The 18,357-nt window shown below is 42.1% G+C and overlaps 1 protein-coding gene across 1 annotated transcript in view; it reads left to right on the top strand.

Moving 5' to 3' along the window:
• Positions 1-18,357, top strand: part of LOC126252210 (sialin-like) — a 70,407-nt gene that overhangs the window by 22,205 nt on the left and 29,845 nt on the right. Inside the window, exons 3-5 of the mRNA XM_049953081.1 lie at positions 3,069-3,302; positions 8,760-8,844; positions 15,099-15,316. Of these exons, the coding sequence (XP_049809038.1) occupies positions 3,069-3,302; positions 8,760-8,844; positions 15,099-15,316 (537 nt within the window). The remainder of the gene's footprint in view (positions 1-3,068; positions 3,303-8,759; positions 8,845-15,098; positions 15,317-18,357) is intronic.

Here is an 18,357-nt window from a genome sequence, read left to right as displayed (position 1 = left end):
CTTTTATAGCAGGCAGTATTTTGCTACACTGTGTATACGTTCGTCGGCGATGAAATCACTGATGTTCCATACATTTCGTTTTAGAGTTGAAGACTTTTTTGTTTGTTTCTCTTTCGATACACATCTGTTGTCGATACGGTGGGTTACTGCAGTGAAGAAAATAATTTTACATACAATTATTGTAGGAGCCACATTGAAGAAATTATATGAATACACACAACTCTAATACAAAAAAACTGTTTTTTCTCAAACGGTACCCACACTATGTGAGAAAAAGTATCCAGACACCTGGCTGAAAACGACTTACAAGTTCGTGGCGGCCTCCATCGGAAATGCTGTAATTCAATGTGGTGTTGGCCTTCGACTTAATGACAGCTTCCACTCTCGAAGGCATACTTTCAATCAGGTGCTGGAAGGTTTCTTGGGGAATGGCAGCCCATTCTTCACGGATTGCTGCACTGAGGAGAGGTACCGATGTCGGTCGGTGAGGCCTGGCACGAAGTCGGCGTTCCAAAACATCCCAAAGATGTTCTATCGGGGTTCAGGGCTTCTTACACCAAGCGAGGCGTCGTTTGGCATTTACCGGCGTGATTTTTGGCTTATGAGCAACGGTTCGTTCATGAAATCCAAGTTTTCTCACCTCCTGCCTAACTGTCATAGTACTTGCAGTGGATCTTGATGCAGTTTGGAATTCTTGTGTGATGGTCTGGATAGATGTCTTCCTATTACACATTACGACCATCTTCAACTGTCGGCAGTCTCTGTCCGATAACAGACGAGGTCAGCCTGTACGCTTTTGTGCTGTATGTGTCTCTTCACGTTTCCACTTGACTATCACATCGGAAACAGTGGACCTAGGGATGTTCAGGAGTGTGGAAATCTCGCGTACAGACGTAGGACATAAGTGACACCCAATCAGCTGACCACATTAGAAATCCGTGAGTTCCATGGAGCCCTCCATTCTGCTCTCTCGCGATGTCTAATGACTGCTGAGGTCGCTGATATTGAGTACCTGGCAGTAGGTGGCAGCACAATGCACCTAATATGAAAAAAGTATGATTCTGGGGCTGCCCGAATACTTTTGATCACGTAGTGTAGATGGAATCGAGTTGTTATCAGCAAATATATTAATATAAGTGTTGCTTGTATTTTAATTCTTTTACTTACTTTAGAAGATCTTCAGTTCTATTTTTCAAATATGATCCACTTTTCTTTCGTCATATTTGTGCATGATTTTTGCATTATCCATTGCGTATCAGAGATATGGTTTGCTAAGACGCTTTTATCTTTAATGAAAATCGATTTATATCTTATGTCAAATTCAGGATTGTCTTTTGTTCTGAATTATCTGTCACAGCTAACAATTTTGTCGAAGTTTTCAATACATATTTTTACTTCTGAATTCTGTTTGTACGTTTAAGTTTTTATTCGAATTTTTTGGCGAAATAAAAAATATAATTAAGAGCGAAAGACAATCCTGAATTTAAGATGGGATAAAACTGATATGCATGAGAGATATAAATTTAATGCAAACACTATCTCTGATACATAATTCGATGATGTAAAAACAAAAGTGGATCATATTTGAAAAATAATATTTAAAATCTTCTAAGTAAGAAAAAATTGTAATATTATCTAACATTATATCTTCAGTTTTGTTTTATCTTGAAGGTACGAAAAAATTCCGTCTTTTACAACTGAAATTTGTTCTTGGGTACCAGAGATATTTCACTTGTACTTGTTAGTCATCTTCAGTGTTCTATAATATGCACAAATTATTTAACTACACGTATTTTGATGTGAGATATAGAGTGACTCTTTTGCAGTTTGTTTAGCTCTATTTCTATTTACAATTAAATGTTTGTTGTTTTTACTTATATTCATTTTTGTATCCTATTCATGCAGTCATGTGTTATTCAATGCGTGCTAAACGCACATGGTGTAAATTTCTTCCAGTAAATATTTCTTTGCACCTAGCGTATACCGTAGGAAACTGTACATGTTTGTACTATTCTTGGTCAAATACTTTAGAGCTGAGTGAGGAATCGGGAACTGACTAACGGATTCTGGAAGAGTGGTACGGAGTGTTGGGAAAAGTGGCTGCAAATATTAACAGTGCAAATATTATCCATTTACATGTCCATATACAGATATACGAGCATGTTCTGGTAATATCTTGATTGTAACTTGTTACCGGTCTAGAATGAGCCATTTGCTCGAAAGCGGGAGCAGCAAATAAAATATTAAAAAACAGGTCTGGTGTATTATTGCTATAATAGCACGCATTTCATCCAATTTGTTGAGGCTGCAGAACAGCATACTGGAGAAATATTCAAGGCATTGAAGAAAGTTAGATATGTAGATATTTAATTCATCGAAACTACGTGACGGAAGTAGACTTTTACTCTCTACTAGTGAAGCATGTAGGAGAGCTTTTGTGAAGTTTGTTGAATTAGGACAGCTGTACTAGGACATTTAAACCTTTTATGACCACGACAGGCATTCGAATGCGAAAGTTGTCAACAAAAGACAAAGGTCCTGGTCCGATTTTTGGTCAGACAGGCTGTTTTTACCTGTCAGCAAGCTGACTGACTGTGGAAATTCCGTTGCAATATGAAATGTTTCAATTACAATTTTTGTTAACCTTTATTTGAACATTCTGTGCATTGGAGACCCATGACATTGGAGTTTTTTCACATTAACTGTCTGGTTTACAGTAAAATACGAAATATTAAACTACAAAATTAATTACCAAGATGCACTCATCAAAGAACTAAACATCACATCCAAACATTAGTAATGATAGTAGTGAGGAAATTGAGTAGGAGGAGGAGAAGTTCTTTTTTTTGTCGGGTTTGCTTATGAGGTCCAGTTGCTGTCTCTGATCTGCCTCCAGAGAATGAGGGCGAATCTTTGACAATACTAGCCACTCGTTCTAGCGAGCGGTCAGAAGAACCTCTAGATGACACTCGTCGGGGACTCCCGAGACGAGCGCCAACAGGCAGGTGGTCAAACAGACAGGATGGACAAGAGTGCAGAATGAGAGCGGCCTCGTGTCGCGGTTGCAGGACGGCGAGTTCGCCTGGGACGAGGCGCGGCAGGGCTACATCCTGGCGGGCTTCTTCTACGGCTACGCTGTGGGGCAGCTGCCGGGCGGCCTGCTGGCGGAGCGCTTCGGCGGCAAGCTGGTGTTCGGACTGGGCAACTTCCTCACCGCCGTGCTCACCGTCGTCAGCCCGTTCGCCGCCTGGCTCAACGACGACCTCTTCTTCGCCGTGCGCGTCCTTGAGGGGCTGGCCGAGGTTAGTACGATCCGACCCAGGCCAACCCTCCCTCTGCACCGCACGCTTAGTTTCACGTTCCGTTGATCGTTTGTACAATAAATCATTGTGATGTGGAACCCGTCATTTTACATACACATCACAATTTAATTTTTAAATATGGCTACATACTGAACATACATAAAGTACACTACTGGCCGTTAAAATTGCTACACCAAGAAGAAATGCAGATGATAAACTGGTATTCATTGGACAAATATATTATACTAGAACTGACATGTGATTACATTTTCACGCAATTTGGGTGCATAGATCCTGAGAAATAAGTACGCAGAACAACCACATCTGGCCGTAATAACGGCCTTGATACGCCTGTGCATAGAGTCAAACATAGCTTGGATGGTGTGTACAGGTACAGCTGCCCATGCAGCTTCAACACGATACCACTGTTCATCAAGAGTAGTGACTGGCGTATTGTGACGAGCCAGTTGCTCGGCCACCATTGACCAGACGTTTTCAGTTGGTGAGAGATCTGGAGAATGTGCTGGCCAGGGCAGCAGTCGAACATTTCCTGTATCCAGAAAGACCCGTGCAGGACCTGCAACATGCATTATCCTGCTGAAATGTAGGGTTTCGCAGGGATGGAATGAAGGGTGGAGCCACGGGTAGTAACACTTCTGAAATGTAACGTCCACTGTTCAAAGTGCCGTAAATGCGAACAAGAGGTGACCGAGACGTGTAACCAATGGCACCCCATACCATCACGCCGGGTGATACGCCAGTATGGCGATGACGAATAGACGCTACCAATGTGAGTTCACCGCGATGTCGCCAAACACGGATGCAACCATCATGATGCTGTAAACAGAACCTGGATTCATGCGAAAAAAATGACGTTTTGCTCTTCGTGCATCCAGGTTCGTCGTTGAGTACACCATCGCAGGCGCTCCTGTCTGTGATGCAGCGTGAAGGGTAACCGCAGCCATGGTCTCCGAGCTGATAGTCCATGCTGCTGCAAACGTCGTCGAACTGTTCGTGCAGATGGTTGTTGTCTCGCAAACGTCCCCATCTGTTGACTCAGGGATCGAGACGTGGCTGCACGATTCGTTACAGCCATGCGGATAAGATGCCTGTCATCTCGACTGCTAGTGATACGACGCCGTTGCGATCCAGCACGGCGTTCCATATTACCCTCCTGAACCCACCGATTCCATATTCTGCTAACAGTAATTGGATCTCGACCAACGCGAGCAGTAATGTCGCGATACGATAAACCGCAATCGCGGTAGGCTACAATCCGACCTATATCAAAGTCGGGAAAGTGATGGTGCGCATTTCTCCTCCTTACACGAGGCATCACAACAACGTTTCAGCAGGCAACGCCGGTCAACTGCCGTTTGTGTATGAGAAATCGGTTGGAAACTTTCCTCATGTCAGCACGTTGTAGGTGTCGCCACCGGCTCCAACCTTGTGTGAATTCTCTGAAAAGCTGATCATTTGCATATAACAGCATCTTCTTCTTGTCTGTTAAATTTAGCGTCTGTAGCACGTCATCTTCGTGGTGTAGCAATTTTAATGGCCAGTAGTGTATATTTGTCCAATGAATAACCGTTTATAATCTACATTTCTTCTTGGTGTAGCAATTTTAATGGCCAGTAGTGTAGTTTCTTTAATATCTCCCGAAGTGTGTAACTATGTTCCATCCACCACCTTTTACACATTCATTTACGTCTACATAGTACACTTTTAAGTGCCTGGCAGAGTTCTCATCGAACTAACTTCACAATAATTCTCTGTTATTCCACTCTCGAACAGCGAGCGGAAAAAAACGAACACCTATATCATTCCGTGCGAGCTCCCATTTCCCTTATTTGATTATGATGCTCGTTTCTCCCTATCGCGGTCGGCGTAAACAAAACATTTTCGCACTCGGAGGAGAAAGTTGGTGATTGAAATTTCGTCAGAAGATCCCGCCGCAACGAGAAACGCCGTTGTGTTAATGATGTCCACCCCAAATCCTGTGTGACGTCCGTGACACTCTCTCCCCTATTTCTCGATAATAGAAAATTTGCTGCCCTGCTCTGAACTTTCTCGATGCACTCCGTTAATCCATCCGGTAAGGGTCCCACATCGCGCATTGCTACTCCAACAGTGGACGAACAAACGTTTTTTAGGCAGTCTCTTTAATAGGTCTGCTGCATCTTCTAAGTGTTCTGCCAATAAAACGCAGTCTTTGGTTCGCCTTCCGCACAACATTTCCTATGTGTTCTTTCCAACCTAAATTGTTCCTAGGTATTTAGTTGAATTTACGGTCTTTGATTTGACTGATTTATCGCGTAACTGAAAGTTAATGGGTTATGACGATAACCTCATATTTGTCATTAATGAAGGTCAACTGCCAATTTTCGCACCATGTAGTTATCTTATCTAAATCGTTTTGCAATTGGCTTTGATCTTCTGATGACTTTATTGCTTTATCCAATTTAAATTTTCATCGATATGAACGTCTAATGATTTTGAACTTTCCGCCCTATTTATTATTTCATCACTATGTGCTACACTTATCACTCGTGTAATACCCATAGATGTGCAGAGCTGAATATTGTTGTATCTTTTTAGAATTGAGGGTGAGACTATTCGCAGAAAACCAGTCAACGATACTTTTAAAAACCTTGTTTATTATTTCTTTTGTTTCTGTATGTATGCTTGGAGCGATTACAATACCAGTGTCATCTGCAAGAGAACTAATTCTGCTTTTTGTATATATGTATGTTGTATCTATGTTTGACAGAAGATTGTTTACATATATGAGTAACAATAGTGGACCTAAGGCTGAGCCTTGGAGAACCCCATACGTGAATTCTGCCCAGTGGGAATAATGTTCGCAGACTACATTGGATGGATTACTTAGTATAACTTCCTGCATTATTTGGTTGGATATGACATTATCCACTGGCGGCTGTACCACAAGTTCTATAAAACTTCAATTTATCAAGGAAAATACTGTGATCCACGCTGTCAAATGCATTAGATATGTCGAGAATATACGAACCAGCTCTATTTTGTTATTTAATGCTTGTAAAATTTGGTGAGTGAACATGTAAATGGCATTCTCAGTAAGGCAACTCTTCTGAAATCCAAACTGTGATTTGCTGAGGCTATTATTGTTGCTCAGATGAGATGCTATTCTAGAATACATCTCAAAAGTTTTGGAAAATGATATCAGCAGGTAGGGGCGGTGGTGTCACACTGGTCTTGCGTTAAGTTTCCCGAGATTGCCTTGACCTTTTAAGGCAAATGGCAGGTGGAAATCTTGAGAAGGAGATGGCCGATTTCCTCTCGCACTTTTTCCCAGTCGGAAGACGTGCTTCATCTAACAGCGTCGTCATCGATGGAATATTAAAGGCTAGTCTTTCGTCTTCCTTTCAAACGTACGCAGCTCTGTTGTCGATGTCCAGATTTAAGCAATATGATTGGACAAGACATCTTTTTTCCCAGTATCCTCATCATCGTCAGCTGCTTGCAATACACTAATCAAGACAGACCTGCTTTAAAAATTTCCTTAAATTACTGCTTTCTGCTGTACACATCCTTGTTCCCCTCGTAAATTTTCCAGCTGCTATCCACTGTCTAGTGTAAATATCCCGCCTACCTTCATTTCGTTTTCATCATCATCGTCTTCAAGGATTTGGCCTTTTCGTCTCTTCCGCTCAGAACTGGTCACGCTATCTCTTTGAGGGACGTCAAACGTTTGTCTTTCCTATTGTGTTATATCGCATTGCAGCTGTATTTATCCTGTTATTAGATATACGCTTAACATGCTCTCTCCTGTTTAGTCCGTATTTTTCAGTTCTAGTTACACTGCGTTCTACTTTTAATTCTTGTCTAATAGACACATATTTTTTTTATAGTCCAGTAAAGAACATTCCTCTGTGGAGCGGAGGAACTTCATTTCCAGTCTGTCAAAATCGAGTATGAATTCCAAATCATTCTCACTCATTACACCGTTCTGTGCTTCCGCAGATGACTTGTAAATGGCTCGTAGTATCACACTCACTTTCACAACCCAGCTTTTTTCTGTGCAAGAAAAAAGAAAAGAAAGCAACAATTTCGTCATCACTTGTGGTGGCAAATACAGAGAAGGTGGTAATGCACAGTTATTGATAAAAATACTGGGTGCCAATGTCATTGTTTAAATTCCAGCTCCATTCCCCGTGTCTCAAGCATAGAGCGAATATACGAATATGACACTACTCTCATAAAGCGTAAGACGATGTGAAAAATTAGAGTGGTGAAATTGGCAGCATAAAAAAGCAGTATTATTTGGACTTGAAAGAACGACGTTTAGGTCGTACTGCAGAATTCCGTTCAAGAATAAATTACCCTTTTCGATCCTGGCTTTCAGTCTTCAGACAATGAGACGAACGCTGTAGTTCATACCAACCGCCCAGAAAAGCGCATTTTCAGTCCACTTCAACTGCTGAAGAAACGGCAGTCTCAGTGGTTGGAAAGAAATGATACATCAATCTTATTATCTGAAGTCGGCAGGTCAGGGTTGAAATGGATAATTTCTTTGAATTAGTGTGTGACATCATATTTTAGAAAGAGTTCGGACAGTTGTTGGGTTAAGCTTCGTCTTTAAGCTCCGTTTGTGTTGATAAGTGGGGAGACCCTAACTTGTAACTCTTTCATGTATTTCTTCTACTAGGATTCACACGTTTCAGAAAAGTTTAATTTCCATTTTGGTAAAAGGAATGTTGAATAATATTAGCAGCACACCGTCACAGTAACCATCGTCTTCCCCAGTTCCACAATTATTCCTAGCTTTTACCCATTATGTAGACAGCTATGATGATGATGCCGTCATGTCTCAGTGAAGAAATGGTACGCTTCAAAGAAACACGTATTGCATTGTCTCTTTCGTAAACAGAGATATTTTCATAGTTAATGACATGGGCAAATTAAAGATAACACAATGTCTCTTAAATATAGCGAGTCTTTGGCTCCCAATTCGATACCATGAATTAAGGATAACAGCATGAGACCCTTTGAAGGACTACAGCGCTTCAAGTGATATTCTGAACCGAGGTTGGATGATTAGTTAAGTCCAAACATTCTCCTACTATTTTTTGATGGCTGTAACGTCTAGGTCAAATTGAAACACCTGAAGTCATTTACTGATTCCATGTTTTAATGCATACAGGATGAACCAAAATACACGCTACAGTGCAAATACTGCGTACTAAAAGCACAAAAAGTCTGTAACAAAATTTCATCCTCTGCATATTTTCGGTAGAAAATGGACTTGAAAGAGAGGCAGTTTGGCAACACTGGAACCACATCTGTGAGAAGCGCCTTATTTCAAGAAATTTTTCACTCATAGTGTATTACCATTAAGATAAAGACGAGTATCAGAAAACAAAAATCATAAAAATGAGTTTATTTTTGCGTTATGACATAATACGTGTTTTGTTGCAGGGAGTGACATTCCCTGCGGTGCAGTTCATGATTTCTAAGTGGGCGCCCCCTCAAGAGCGAAGCAGGTTCTCCATAATCTTTTCTGGTAAGTCGCGCTGCATTTATGCATGACAAATTAACATTGTGTCTGACAACGACGAATTGCCGACGTTACTCATCGGAACAAACTCCTACTTATTCCACAACATTGTGTACAACTACTCTCTTCACGAAACCTGGAAAGAGATGTACGTGCCCCGGACACAGAAACACTGAGCAGCGCCTCTACAATTTTCATTCCCAATCACGTCTGCAATCATTGTTGTTTAAACACGAAATTATTTTTTCGATTTCGTCTAAGACGTACGTCATCTTACTTTACCTACGGAGGATTTTTGTTTAAAAAGTTGCAAAGAGTCTGTGTCAAAATACATGAAATGTATATGGACAGCCATCATCTGTGTAATGGAATGACGACAATGAAAATTCGTGCTGGGCCAGGGCTGAAACCTGGATTTACCGCTTATCGCGAGCGGTCGCCTTACAGTTAGGCTATCCGAACGCGCTTCACGGCCGCATCCGAACTTCCGTATATCGTCAGCCATATGCTGCAATGTTCCTTTGGACATGCATGCATACTGCAGTATCGTGTCGTCTCTGTGAAAACTCTTCTAGATGAAATGATCAGCAATACCTTATAAATCATACAACAAGGAAGTTGCTACACTAGTTTAAAGATCAGTGGATCTAGTTTGTTCCTTGAAGGCCAAAGGGAACCAATGATTTTACTTTTTACCTTTTTAAATAGTGAAGTAACTATCACGTGGTTACTGTTCTTCATTTTTTTCTGTAATGTGGGAAACTCTACAACTCAGGGTGCATTTTACACCCTCCGTACTTAATAATATGTTATTAATTTCAGATTTTGTCCGTCGAACTATTCCGCATCCTAGTCGCTAGCTAAACATGCCTCTGCATCTTAGCACATATGTCGTTAAGCTGACGCTTTCGTCGTGATGGATTTCCGTAGACTTCATTCCTTTCCCGTTGTTTCCAATACCTATACATAGTGAGCTTCATTCTGTTAACTTTTCGCATACTTCTGGAGTCCCAGACTGAGAGTCCGAAACCTTCAACTTCTTCAGTATTACAACTGCTAGCATTTCAAAGGCAAAGCTTCAAGAGTACTGTGTCACAGTACCTTTATTTCAAGTCCGCACTGTTGTTACTAAATCATTTGAGGTATAACATCATGGTCGGGTAAACGTTTTTGAGAAACATGTGTAAATAATTGTTAGCTTTGTTAACATTCTATTGAAATAAATTAAAACAATCTTTTAATGTTCACTAGAATTCTCAGTTCACTCGTGCAACCTTACAAAGAAGTGAATAAAATACGAATATATTACATATTATTATCCACAACGTCTAATGAGAATTACAAGTTTAATCTTGGAAGATATTGTTAAGATTAAACAATACATTCGCCGGAAGTGTGTTAAATTATGTAATCGTTTAGGAGTTTTTCAGGCTCATGTAATAAATTTGAAAGTCTTATGCCCTTCTCTACTAAGGAATAAATACAGATAGGTTTGTAGTGAAGCAGCCACGACAGCACATCGCGCGTTAACCGACTTTGAACAAGGGAATATCATCAGAGCAAAATTCAAATTAGGATGATCATCATAGCAAAATTCAAATTAGGATTTCCGAGAGTAAAATCGTCTAGAGGAGGAGGGAGGGCATCTTCAATATCGCAGAGACAATGTTTCCACACAGGTGTCTGATGTATACGAGGTGTTGGACAGATAGCTGTGAGCCAGGTCGACTGTAGGGAGAAAAATGCATTGCATAGGCTCCAGCAGCCTACGAGTCTATCGTGTTCCTTTGCTGACACCATACTGAGCACAACCTTTGACACAGGCCGGCGAACATCGTTACTGAACTATGGGAGTGCGGCGCCATTACAGTGTTTCAGTCGTATAGAGCGCAGAGAAGCTAGGCCAATGAAGCTACGGACCCTGTATGTCCTGGAAGGAGATGGCTAAGTTATGTTCTGGCTCTGCAGGGACCAATGACAGGTGCATTTTATGTGGACGTTCTTTCTGACTATCTGCATACGTTTATGGCATTAGAGCAAAGAGAGCTTCACTGCAAGTTTAAACGCAGCCAAAACCTCTCAGACAAACAGAAGCTAAACGATGTAAAAGTTAGCGTAAGGAGGGCTATGCGTGAAGCGTTCAGTGAATTCGAAAGTAGAATTCTATGTACCAACTTGACAGAAAATCCTAGGAAGGTCTGGTCTTACGTTAAATCAGTAAGTGGCTCGAAACAGCATATCCAGACACTCCGGGATGATGATGGCATTGAAACAGAGGATGACACGCGTAAAGCTGAAATACTAAACACCTTTTTCCAAAGCTGTTTCACAGAGGAAGACCGCACTGCAGTTCCTTCTCTAAATCCTCGCACAAACGAAGAAATGGCTGACATCGAAATAAGTGTCCAAGGAATAGAAAAGCAACTGAAATCACTCAACAGAGGAAAGTCCACTGGACCTGACGGGATACCAATTCGATTCTACACAGAGTACGTGAAAGAACTTGCCCCCTTCTAACAGCCGTCCACCGCAAGTCTCTAGAGGAACGGAAGGTTCCAAATGATTGGAAAAGAGCGCAGGTAATCCCAGTATTCAAGAAGGGTCGTCGAGCAGATGCGCAAAACTATAGACCTATATCTCTGACGTCGAACTGCTGTGGAATTTTATAACATGTTTTTTGCTCGTGTATCATGTCGTTTTTGGAAACCCAGAATCTACTATGTAGGAATCAACATGGATTCCGGAAACAGCGATCGTGTGAGACCCAACTCGCTTTATTTGTTCATGAGACCCAGAAAATATTAGATACAGGCTCGCAGGTAGATGCCATTTTCCTTGACTTCCGGAAGGCGTTCGATACAGTTCCACACTGTCGCCTAATAAACAAAGTAAGAGCCTACGGAATATCAGACCAGCTGTGTGGCTGGATTGAAGAGTTTTTAGCAAACAGAACACTGCGTATTGTTCTCAATGGAGAGACGTCTACAGACGTTAAAGTAACCTCTGGCGTGCCACAGGGGAGTGTTATGGGACCATTGCTTTTCACAATATATATAAATGACCTAGTAGATAGCGTCGGAAGTTCCATGCGGCTTTTCGTGGATGATGCTGTAGTATACAGAGAAGTTGCAGCATTATAAAATTGCAGCGAAATGCAGGATGATCTGCAGCGGATAGGCACTTGGTGCAGGGAGTGGCAACTGACCCTTAACATAGACAAATGTAATGTATTGCGAATACATAGAAAGAAGGATCCTTTATTGTATGATTATATGATAGCGGAACAAACACTGGTAGCAGTTACTTCTGTAAAATATCTGAGAGTATGCGTGCGGAACGATCTGAAGTGGAATGATCATATAAAATTAATTGTTGGTAAGGCGGGTACCAGGTTGAGATTCATTGGGAGAGTCCGTAGAAAATGTAGTCCATCAGTAAAGGAGGCGGCTTACAAAACACTCGTTCGACCTATACTTGAGTATTGCTCATCAGTGTGGGATCCGTACCAGGTCGGGTTGACGGAGGAGATAGAGAAGGTCCAAAGAAGAGCGGCGCGTTTCGTCACAGGGTTATTTGGTAAGTGTGATAGCGTTACGGAGATGTTTAGCAAACTCAAGTGGCAGACTCTGCAAGAGAGGCGGTCTGCATCGCGGTGTAGCTTGCTGTCCAGGTTTCGAGAGGGTGCGTTTCTGGATGAGGTATCGAATATATTGCTTCCCCCTACTTATACCTCCCGTGGAGATCACGAATGTGAAATTAGAGAGATTCGAGCGCGCACGGAGGCTTTCAGACAGTCGTTCTTCCCGCGAACCATACGCGACTGGAACAGGAAAGGGAGGTCATGACACTGGCACGTAAAGTGCCCTCAGCCACACACCGTCGGGTGGCTTGCGGAGAATAAATGTAGATGTAGAAATTTAGATGTAGATGTAGATGTAGAGTACTCCGACGAAGATGTCGTGTTTCAGAGGGAGAAAATGACTTGCCACCGCTCTTTGTTGCAGTTAGGTGGCTTGATGTAGACTCTAATGAATTCAGGATCGTGACTTGATCCTGCAGATCACCCAAATCCAATCGAGCATTTACACGATGCTGTCGATACCTGTATGCTCGATATTCCTTTGCAGATGCATTTTGAACTGCATGTGCGGGATCAGTACTTCTCCAGAAAGATTGCAAAACCTCGTAGAGTCCATACCTAGACATCTTACTGCTCTGGTGAGGACTCACTGGGGAGCGACTCACTAGCGGTACATTCAGTGCCTTTCCATCACTTTTGGTCACTCAGTGCATACAGGGTGTGTATTGATAGTGACCGGGCCAAATATCTCACGAAATAAGCAACAATCGAAAAAACTACAAAGAACGAAACTCGTCTAGCTCGAAGGGGGAAACCAGATGGCGCTATGGTTGGCCCGCTAGATGGCGCTGCCATGGGTCAAACGGATATCAACTGCGTTTTTTTAAAAGTAGGAACCCTAATTTTTTATTACATATTCGTGTAGTACGTAAAGAAGTATGAATCTTTTAGTTGGGCCACTTCTTTCGCTTTGTGATAGATGGCGCTGTAATAGTCTCAAATGTATAAGTACGTGGTATGACGTAACATTCCGCCAGTGCGGACGGTAATTGCTTCGTGGTACATTACCCGTGTTAAAATGGACCGTTTGCCATGGCTATTGCGATCAAAATGCCCAACGGGCGTGTGCTATGTATGCTGTTCGGTATCCTGGACGACATCATCCAAGTGTCCGGACCGTTCGCCGGATAGTTACGTTATTTAAGGAAACAGGAAGTGATCAGCCACATGTGAAACGTCAACCACGACCTACAAGAAATGAAGATGCCTAAGTAGGTGTTTTAGCTGCTGTCGCGCCTAGTCCGCACATCAGTAGCAGACAAATTGCGCGAGAATCCGGAATCTCAAAACCGTCGGTGTTGAGAATGCTACATCAACATTGATTGCACATGTACCATATTTCTATGACCAGGAATTGCATGGCGACGACTTTGAACGTCATGTACAGTTCTGCCACTGGGCACAAGAGAAATTACGGGACGATGACAGATTATTTTTGCGCGTTCTATTTAGCGACGAAGCGTCATTCACCAACAGCGGTAACGTAAACCGGCATAATATGCACTGTTGTGCAACGGAAAATCCACGATGGCTGCGACAAGTGGAACATCACTGACCTTGGCGGGTTAATGTTGGTGCGGCATTGTGGGAGGAAGGATAATTGGCCTCCATTTTATCGATGGCAATCTAAATGGTGCAATGTACGCTGATTTCCTATGTAATGTTCTACCGATGTTACTACAAGATGTTTCACTGCATGACAGAACGGCGATGTACTTCCAACATTATGGATGTGGTTGAAGCGGTATTGAATAGCATATTTCATGACATGTGGATTGGTCGTCGAAGCACCATACCACGGCACACACGTTCACCGGATCTGACGTCCCCGTATGTCTTTCTGTGAGGGAAGTTGAAGGATATTTGCTATCGTGATCCACCGACAACGTCTGACAACATGCGTCAGCGCATTGTCAGTCCCATGTGTGAACATTACGGTAGACGAACTACTAGCTGTTGACAGGAATGTTGTTACACGTATTGCCAAATGCATTGAGGTTGACGGACATCACTTCGAGCATTTATTGCATTAATGTGGTATTCACAGGTTCTCAGAAATGATAAGTTCATAAAGGTACAAGTATCACATTGGAACAACCGAAATAAAATGTTCAAGCGTACCTACGTTCTGTATTTTTATTTAAAAAATCTATCTGTTACCAACTGTTCGTCTAAAATTGTGAGCCCTATGTTTGTGACTATTACAGTGCAATCTATCACAAAGTGAAAAAAGTGGTCCAACTAAAATATTCCAATTTCTTTACGTACTACACGAATATGTAATAAAAATGGGGGTTCCTATTTAAGAAAACGCAGTTGATATCCGTTTGACTTATGGCATCATCATCTAGCGGGCCAACCATAGCGCCATCTGGTTTCCCCCTTAAAGCTTTATAGTTTTTCGTTTGACGCTTATTTCGTGAGATATTTGGACCGGTCACGATCAATGGACCACCCTGTATACTTCTGCGACCAGGACGTGACTAGGTCATGGCAACCTGCGATTTGAAGCTGTTTATATGTCTCTTTGATACACCTTGAAAATGGACTTCTATGCGCTGTGTGCTGTTAGATACAGTTAGTAGGGAAGGATGAGTGCCATAGAGTGGTGTGCACGCAGGAGGGTACCTGGGCACGGTGATCACGATGCCGGTGTCGGGCCTGCTGTGCAACACGAGCGTCGGCTGGCCGCTGGTGTTCTACGTGTTCGGCGGCATCGGCATCCTCTGGTACATCCCCTGGCTGTTCCTCGTGTACGACACGCCGGCCAAGCACCCGCGCATCGACCCCGCGGAGCGGCGCTACATCGAGGCTTCCCTGGGCAAGGTGCCCGCCAAGGTGAGTCTGTAACTTCTAACAATACCACCACTTGCAAAGTAGGTTAGAAATCAGATTAATAATGTTGCTCACGCAGCATATGTTCGCTTTATCGGGAGGCAACAAAGTTATTGACTGTGGATGGATCGTCAGAATGGAAGTAATGAAGCCACTGTAAAAAAGTCATTAATTTTGGCACTTATCTTGAATGGCTTCCCACGTAGATTTTGCTGAAGTTGTTATGGCTCATCTTGTTGATTCTAGGGTGATTCCCTAGATCTGTATTTTAGCAATATTTCGAGACCTAAAAAAGGCGTTTTTCAGGAAATTCTTAATGATCAAACAATCCCAGATCAGAATAACGGAATGGTAGAAATAATTTTTGACTTGGTGTTCACGATCCACATTTTTATTAAACTTCTTGTAAATTCACATATACTTCTTCTTAATTGTCACACTATCAATAAAACAGTTTTGTATCAATCTTCATACATTTAATTTCCACTTTAACCAAACCCAAGACTTGACTATTCTTTTACAAAGCCAGATGACAACTTAACTTCTGCAAAGTGAAACAAAGACTGCTCTGTGCGCATTCGCGCCAAAACGGTTACAAGTAAGTCAAAGATTATGACGGTCTCACATAAATGAATACACACAAGAACCATATCGCTGTAATATATCGATACATCGGAGTACCTATACATTAATAAAACCAAATGTGAATATTGTCACAAAAATATGTCTGTTACTTCGCAGAAAAGTAGTACGATATTACTGGTATCGAGAACTGGGGTTGGAGCGCCGTAATCGTCACTTAAATAAAGAACCATTACAATCTGTAACACATAACCGTCATAGCCTAGACTATGTTTCTCGTATTCTTCATTTGCTGCAATTATTGACTAATGAAGAATTATTTATAATTTTTTGCCGAATACCTTTGCGAATAAGTGGCACCAACTCCCACCTAGCAAAAATTTGGCTCTTGAAATGGAAACAATGGACGGAAGTGCAAAGTTTATCGTTGCGTCTATATCGTGGTCTCTGGAGATGGATCACTAACGAAACAGAGGCAGAACAGGGCAAAACAGAGGCCTTAAATCGTCGAGAATTATCTTGCTAACAACACAAAATCTAATTCGCGCTATTAGTAAGGAATCTTGAGCCCTGTTCCTTTCCGATTACGGATCCATATCACAACAGCTGTGTGATCTTTTATAAATGAGGAAATAACCCTTTATCAGACAAATAGAGTGACTACAGGCACAAAATGAAAAACTGAATGTATTGACCGTAGATTCACAGTCCGTTGAACCCTATGTGGTATAGCGCAGACAGAAAGCCCAGTGGGACAGAAAATTCGCGTTTATTGTAATAGTACACTGAGTCCAAAAGCAAGGTCCATAAGATCATTCGTTGCAGTTTAAAAAGTTCCAAAATCAGTGCTAACGCAGTCACTATCGCATGCCTGTCTGTTGGCGCTCGACTCGGAGATAAGCCGGTTCCAATCCTAGTGATGGATGAAATTTTCACTGCCGGTTTTTGGTCGTCAATGCGAGCAGAGATGGTGGCGTGAACTTCCTGATCACCAGTTTGTGCAGCAATGTCCTCGATTAAATTTCAAGCGTCTCCGCAGGGTGTCACGAAGTGGGAGTATGTGAGATTGCTGATGGTGATCTGTGTGTCGGATGGAAACGTTTAGCCTGGCCGTCCTCTTGGTGTTGTTCGAGAGGGCTACGTGCCCGCATCAGGTTTCACTTTCTCCCTTCTCTCATCGTCGTACAACACAAATGTAATCATACAACATCACGCTGTACATATATCCTTTATACTTAGCTATATTCTTCAAATACATGTATGACCCAGCTCTAATAAACGATCCGGTAAGGGGACACTGTGACCGAAGGAATAAAACCATTTCGAACACGGCGGCTTTACCTAACAGTTAGTATCGCCAGCCAACAATGCCATACGACTTTACTGTCATGGCCTTCATTCGTGTTTTGTAGAATCCTAGAACATATGAAGAGCTAACATTCTAAACGTGCTGTGGACCAAAAGTATTGTTTTGAGATATAATAAAGAAAAGATATTGAATGACATACGAAATACAAGGTGTTTCACAATTCATTCTAGACACTTCTGGAGGCACAGGAACCCACATCCGGAAACGTCATCCAACAACGCCATGTTGTTGTTGTTGTGGTCTTCAGTCCTGAGACTGGTTTGATGCAGCTCTCCATGCTACTCTATCCTGTGCAAGCTTCTTCATCTCCCAGTACCTACTGCAACCTACATCCTTCTGAATCTGCTTAGTGTATTCATCTCTTGGCCTCCCTCTACGATTTTTACCCTCCACGCTGCCCTCCAATACTGAATTGGTGATCCCTTGATGCCTCAGAACATGTCTTACCAACCGATCCCTTCTTCTGGTCAAGTTGTGCCACAAACTTCTCCCCAGTCCTATTCAATACTTCCTCATTAGTTATGTGATCTACCCATCTAATCTTCAGCATTCTTCTGTAGCACCACATTTCGAAAGCTTCTATTCTCTTCTTGTCCAAACTATTTATCGTCCATGTTTCACTTCCATACATGGCTACACTCCATACAAATACTTTCAGAAATGACTTCCTGATACTTAAATCTATACTCGATGTTAACAAATTTCTCTTCTTCAGAAACGCTTTCCTTGCCATTGCCAGTCTACATTTTATATCCTCTCTACTTCGACCATCATCAGTTATTTTGCTCCCCAAATAGCAAAAACTTTGAGGTTCGCCGATGACATTGTAATTCTGTCAGAGACAGCAAAGGACTTGGAAGAGCAGTTGAACGGAATGGATAGCGTCTTGAAACGAGGATATAAGATGAACATCAACAAAAGCAAAACGAGGATAATGGCTCAAATGGTTCAAATGGCTCTGAGCACTATGGGACTCAACTGCTGAGGTCATTAGTCCCCTAGAACTTAGAACTAGTTAAACCTAACTAACCTAAGGACATCACAAACATCCATGCCCGAGGCAGGATTCGAACCTGCGACCGTAGCGGTCTTG

Source organism: Schistocerca nitens, chromosome 4, assembly GCF_023898315.1.
Source record: "Schistocerca nitens isolate TAMUIC-IGC-003100 chromosome 4, iqSchNite1.1, whole genome shotgun sequence".
NCBI classification, from domain to species: domain Eukaryota; kingdom Metazoa; phylum Arthropoda; class Insecta; order Orthoptera; family Acrididae; genus Schistocerca; species Schistocerca nitens.
Note: the sequence above shows the minus strand (reverse complement) of the source record. Positions and strands in the feature narration are given on the sequence as shown.